General features: G+C 35.6%; 1 protein-coding gene across 1 annotated transcript in view; it reads left to right on the forward strand.

The window, feature by feature from the left end:
• The first annotated feature begins 2,837 nt into the window (after positions 1-2,837).
• Positions 2,838-6,163, forward strand: part of LOC117110384 (fibrillin-1-like) — a 10,229-nt gene continuing 6,903 nt past the window's right edge. The window contains exons 1-4 of the mRNA XM_033253080.1: positions 2,838-2,967; positions 4,732-4,992; positions 5,145-5,324; positions 5,837-6,022. Of these exons, the coding sequence (XP_033108971.1) occupies positions 2,916-2,967; positions 4,732-4,992; positions 5,145-5,324; positions 5,837-6,022 (679 nt within the window). The 5' untranslated portion in view covers positions 2,838-2,915. The remainder of the gene's footprint in view (positions 2,968-4,731; positions 4,993-5,144; positions 5,325-5,836; positions 6,023-6,163) is intronic.

The raw sequence follows: 6,163 nt of genomic DNA on the forward strand, positions 1-6,163 counted from the left end.
CATTTTTTTGCTAGTTCAGCTATGGCGAAAGCTACAAACTGAGGTCAAATCAACCCTGCCAGGCCCGTAGCCAGGGGGGTTTTTAGGGGTTCGGGCGAACCCCCTTTTTCAGCGAACCCCCTTTTGCCAGCGAACCCCCTTAGCCAGAAAACGATCCCCCGTTTCCAAAATAGTGCAATTTATTACAAAATGGGAGCATTTTTGGCACTGTTTATTTGTCGCTATCGATCGTAGTTCGATCGTAGAAATCAAAACAAAGCTGCAGCCAGCTGAATGACGTAACCAGCAAGACTTCAAAATGAATATTAATGAGAGGTTTATTGCCTTGGCTATTTGACCAATTGCGTGCTCCGAGTTTATTTACTTCGGCACGACGTCATCACAAAAGTTTGAGCGCTCGACATTTTTCATTTCTCTGGGATCGAGGACATGCGACACGCCAAAAGTAGCCTAGATGAAGCGCCGAGAAAAGATAACCGATTTTTTTGCTTCAAGGCCAGCTAGCAACGAAGAAAATTCACCCTTGTTTTCACCACATGCTCATGATACTGCCTGGCGGCGGGACTGGTGTACTTTTTCGGCTAGGCCTAGGTCTAGCGTTCTAGGTGGGTAGGGTCGTAGCCTATTATTTGCGAACGATTTTATTATTTATTTTGTAATCGAGCTAGCATAGGCCAGGGCCTAGGCTAGCAAGGAAATAATACAATTGGTAATGTTTTACGTTTCGTCAGAATTAACTGACATTATTCGTCTCTTTTTATAGGCTAGGCCTAGGCCTAGAGCCTATAATAGGGCCTAGGCTAGGACTAGGTTTACAATCAGTTCAGTTGTATTTTGATTGATCAGTAAACATGCCCTCTTGATGAGTCTCGGACTGGGATTTTCAATGTTCTTTCTTCCTTTTTTTTGTGAAAAGTTGAAATTTGTATTTTATTTTTAATATTATTACTAAATATCAAGGTTATTTTGTTGTATTTTATTAGGCATAGGTTTATTGAGGAATGTATTTTATATGTAAATGATGATGATGATGATAAAGAAATTATGTAAAATTGCTTGAATAAAGGTGGGTGTTCCCCACGAAAGATAAAAAAAAGAGTCTCGGACTGTTTTGTAATAGCCTAAAGTACTGCTCTACTGGGATCTAGGTAGCCTAGGATCTAGGCTAAGGCTAGGCATAGGCTAGTACCACGGTAGGATAGGAGCTTCCATTGATTAAATAAGCTATTTGTTTATTTAAAAAGCTGAAATGAACAACTCCGCCCTCCTATGTATTGTGCAAATTCAAAGAAACAATAGACATCCCTTGCTTTCATTCTTGTCCTTTATTCATTCGAACTTAACATTTAAGTTATTTTGGTAAAAAAGTAAAATGTAGGGCTGTCAGTTCCTATTGTTTCTTCATTTTCTGCAATAAATAAGATATTATTTGCAATATTTCTCTTTTAAGCAAAGACATTTTACATACCTCCATATTTTAATATATTGGTATTTAGCGATCTCATAATGTGCAAGGTCTGTGTTTAGTAGTCACCTAGTGGGTATTGCTAATTTTATCCCAGTTATATTTTTAGAGATAACATTACATAGTAGCATTAAAATGTTAAGCATTGCTTTTTAATAAAAAAAAAAAAAGAAGTTTGTTTCGCAATAAACATTTACGTTCTAAATCCTGTATTGGAAAAAGTAGTCTTATCTTATTTTTAAAATTGTGTAAGAGTATTTAAATATACAAGAACATGCATTTAAATGACATGTACATGCTTTTAAAATCGTATAAATGCTCTGGCTTCGGGGGCTTCGTCCCCAGCCCCCACAGGGGCTTTTACCCTTGACCCCACCGGGGCCCTTTGGCGGGCCCCTGGACCCCACGCTCAGAACCCCCCCCCCTTGCAGCATGCTGGCTACGGGCCTGCCTGCTGTGCAGGTAGTTAGGATACACCAATTAGAAACCTTGGTTTCTTTTATATTCATTATAGGGTTAAAATACTAACAAAAGTAACTTGCACAGTTGAATATTTTTTTGTTAAAACTTTTATTTGACCACATATTAATTAACAATACACATAGTACAATGTAAAGTGAACATATGTTGAGATCTCATTCCCCTAGTCCATGCTTTCGTGTTGGCTTGATTGGCTTAGCCCTACCTACACCCCTACGGAAATTTTTAAACGGTCCAAATTATAAATTGCATTTTTGCATAAATATAGCTTAATTGCTGAAATTATCTTGTCTTAGGACATTTGTTTTTTTAATAAATGTAATAAAAGCACACCAAAAATCCAACTGATAACTAAAACAATGACAAAAATTGGCGTCATCACTCTCGTAGAACAGGCAACAACATGGGTGTCATCAATGGTTGCAACAAGGAAAAAAACAAGATATTAGATTGTGCATAGATCCAAGAGATTTAAATGGAGCTCTGAAGAGACCCCTCACCCAATGAAAACAGTTGAGGAAATAACAAGAAATTTAGCCAATGCTACAGTATTTAGTCTTAGATGCCAAATGGCATGTACCATTAGATGAAAAATCTTCAAAGTTGACTACGTTCAACACTCCCCTTGGCCGGTATCTTAGAATGCCATATGGTATCAATAATGGATCAGAAGTATTCGAATGCACAATGGAAATACTCTATGAAGGATATCCTTGTGAGATAATTGTGGATGACCTGCTAGTCACTGGTAAAGATCAAGAGTGGCATGATAAGAATTTGAAGGAGGTGCTACAGAGAATTCAGAAGGTCGGACTGCGCTTGAATAAGAAAGTTTGGTTTCCTATGTTGGACATCATCTTCTAACTAACAATGGTATAAGACCCGATCCTGAGAAGATAAAGGATATGCGAGATGCCAGCTCTAAAGGTTGCACAAGCTTTAAGCAGTTTTCTTGGTATGGCAAACTAACATGAATTGCGAAGATAATGACATAAGCCCCTGCACTATGTTGGGAAGTGAAGGTAAATAAACATATCGAGTGACAACCATAGACGTAGATCCCGGGGGATGGGGGATATGTCTCCCCAATATTTGACAAAGGAGGGGGATGGTCCATTTTATCACCCCCTCCCCCCAATATTTTGACTGTATGGGATAAAATGGAGCTTTACACTGGTTCTATTTCTGGCTGTTTACTTACGTTTACTTTTTAGCTGTTGCTTATCATTTTTGTATCTCTACTGAGATCCAGCCATTGAACTTAAAACCAAGAGGAATCTACAAGTATGAACAAATACATTTCTCCTAAATTGTAACTTACAGCATCTTATCTTGTTATTTCAGTGACTTCCCCTGCAATTATTCCGGAGTTACTTGAACCTAAGCCAGGAGATAAAATTGTCTCAAATCACTCAACATGGCGGATGACATTCGATAAAGAGGTAGGCCGAAATGCGTTTCTATTACATTCTACTTTTGACATGATTGAGCCCCTGGCACATAAAGCCGGCCCTATTAAAACAATTATCAAATTATATTTGTCAAAAACATGTGACATGCCTAAATATGGTCATTATGAGGTCATATCGCGACCACATATGCACCTGTCTCTTATACACATCTAGATGTGTATAAGAGACAGATTAATACAATGTTCTTCATCTTCCTTCTTTTATTTTGTTTAAGAGTTTTTACACATGATCAATTAAAAGTAAATTTAAAATCCGCCGTTATGTTGGCGGCTACTTAACGTTATTCTTGTTCAGTATAAAATTTTGAGTCGGAAAAACGTTTCCATAAATTAACATGAATTGCGAACATGACCCTATTTTTCTACATATGTACTAACAGCTTTGGAGCCTAACGAATTTTTCCATCAATGAGTACGAAACAACGGGACACATACAACAGGATATTTATTATGTGATTTCAGTTAAATCACAAATATAACAATCTTAAATAGTGTATCATTTCCTGTTCAAATTAAACACGCTACTGATGCTTGTTTGATTTAGACAATACTATTTGTTGAACTTAAATTTGTGTAAAACTAGATGTTTTCTTTCTTTGGTATTAATGCTCTGGGGTAGGATTCGACTCGCAACAGCGCACAGCGCGATGCTTCGGCCACGATATAGAGACAACAGTCTTATACATACGTGCGAGCAGGTACGAATATTACCTGCACAATTTAGTTTTCGTTAACCTTAGATCGTTCAACCTCCTGGTACAAACAGACTCGATTTTCTATTTTGGCCAGCATGTAACACTGAATTACATTGGCATTTAAAAGTTACTGTAATTGATTACAATTACGATTTTTTGTTAACACACACACATAGGATAGTCATATGCCCCTACCACCTACTTTTTTTTTCTAGATCCGCACCTGTACAGTGTTACACATGTTACAAATTAATAAATATCAATTTAAACTTTATATCTCTGGATAAAGCAGAAAACAAAAGAACTTACGTTTTAAGCTTTCGACTATATTATTATTGTCAACCTGGATAGATGAACCTACATCTTACACATTGACATGTAATTTATATTAACTAACAATTAAACTACAGCCCTGACACAGGTCTAGTTTAGAAATGGTTTAAAAATAGCTAATTTCTGTAACAATATATTTTGAGCTTTTTTAAAATAATTAATCCTATGGAATATAATAAAGTTGCGTCTTGCCTAATAATTGTTCACAATCATTCCTTTTATTTTTAACATTATGTCAATAAACACACAACAAAATAATTAACTGCCTATTTCTCGTGACTTCGCAGGGCGGATTTCAGCATCAGAGTCATTATTTACATACAGAACAAATGAAACGCATGATACAATGAATGAAGAAGACTTTGTCCCAATGTTCTTAGACAATTTAGTAGCAGAAAATAAAGGTACAGAGTTGTATTCTAATGCAGTTGAAACATGTGGGGAGAACTCTCAGTGCTTGTTTGATTCTCTGGCAACAAGAGATACCAATACAGGTGCCAATACGCTTCAAACTGACGAAGTTATTACAAATGATGTAGAGCAATTAAGTAAGTGTTTAAATAATATATACATTTACTGTTATATTTGAAAGGTATTTACGTTAATGTAAAATTATATTTTGTTATGATTTCTATTACGATATTATATATTTTGTTCAAGTTAGATATTTATTACCGTTTAAAATGTTGCATCGTTTCAGTGAATTTCCCACCCAATATAACCCACATTGAAGACGAAAATGATTTCTTAAACGGAAGCTTCATATATGCAACTGTCGGTGAGAATTACACATTTACTGTGGTTGCAACAGATGAAAACGATAATGACATCACGTTTTCTCTTCTGCAGCCCGTAGCTGGAGCATCAATTAATTCAGCATGTAAGTTTTACGTAGTAATAATGTAGGCATGAAGACGCTTTGTAATATTAATAATGTATGAATATTATATACATATATCTAATGGAATTTATTAAATTCTAAAAAATAGCTATTGTTACTACTACCACCACTACTACTACTATCTACGACTTCGACGACTAATAGGCCTATCTGGCAGTGAAACATAACTATTAATTTCCAAGTTAAATTAAACATAATACTACTTCTACCTGTAAAAATTATGGTTAAAGAGGCATACGGCGGAGGGAGAAAAATAAGAATTTATATAATAAAGGCGATATTTCACCGACATAACGATATTGAAAAAAAAAATGAATATTGTAGCTGCCTAACATCATTACTAATTATATTAAAAGGATTTTTAGTAATCCTGTTCCTTTTTCTATGGGTAAAAATTTAACACAATTTTATGAAAAATATTGTATCACCGGATGAAGTCTGATGTATTTATTTTAAGTAATATTTTAATATACGTATGAATTTATTCACAGCCGGGGTCTTTACGTGGACACCACAAGATACATCTATGATTAGACTTGGCGTAGTTGCAAGTGATGGTGTAGCAAATTCTTCCAAAGAGTTCCTGACATTGTTATGTGATTGTAAAAATGGTGGTATATGTGAGTTTGGAACAATGGAGGATAATTCGAAAATTTTAGATGATAGCTTTGCTGTAAGTAATGCTCAAAGAGTACTATGTGCATTCCATCGTCGCTCACATCACGAACTAACACAATCAAAGTAGATTGTGTTAGTTAGTGTAATCACAATAGCGCGTCAAAACGAGCGCGTATTGGTTGTCAAGCAATTTTGTATTC

This window comes from Anneissia japonica, unplaced genomic scaffold, assembly GCF_011630105.1.
Source record: "Anneissia japonica isolate Jap-2015-1 unplaced genomic scaffold, ASM1163010v1 scaffold8185_len31872_cov130, whole genome shotgun sequence".
Taxonomy (NCBI): Eukaryota; Metazoa; Echinodermata; class Crinoidea; order Comatulida; family Comatulidae; genus Anneissia; species Anneissia japonica.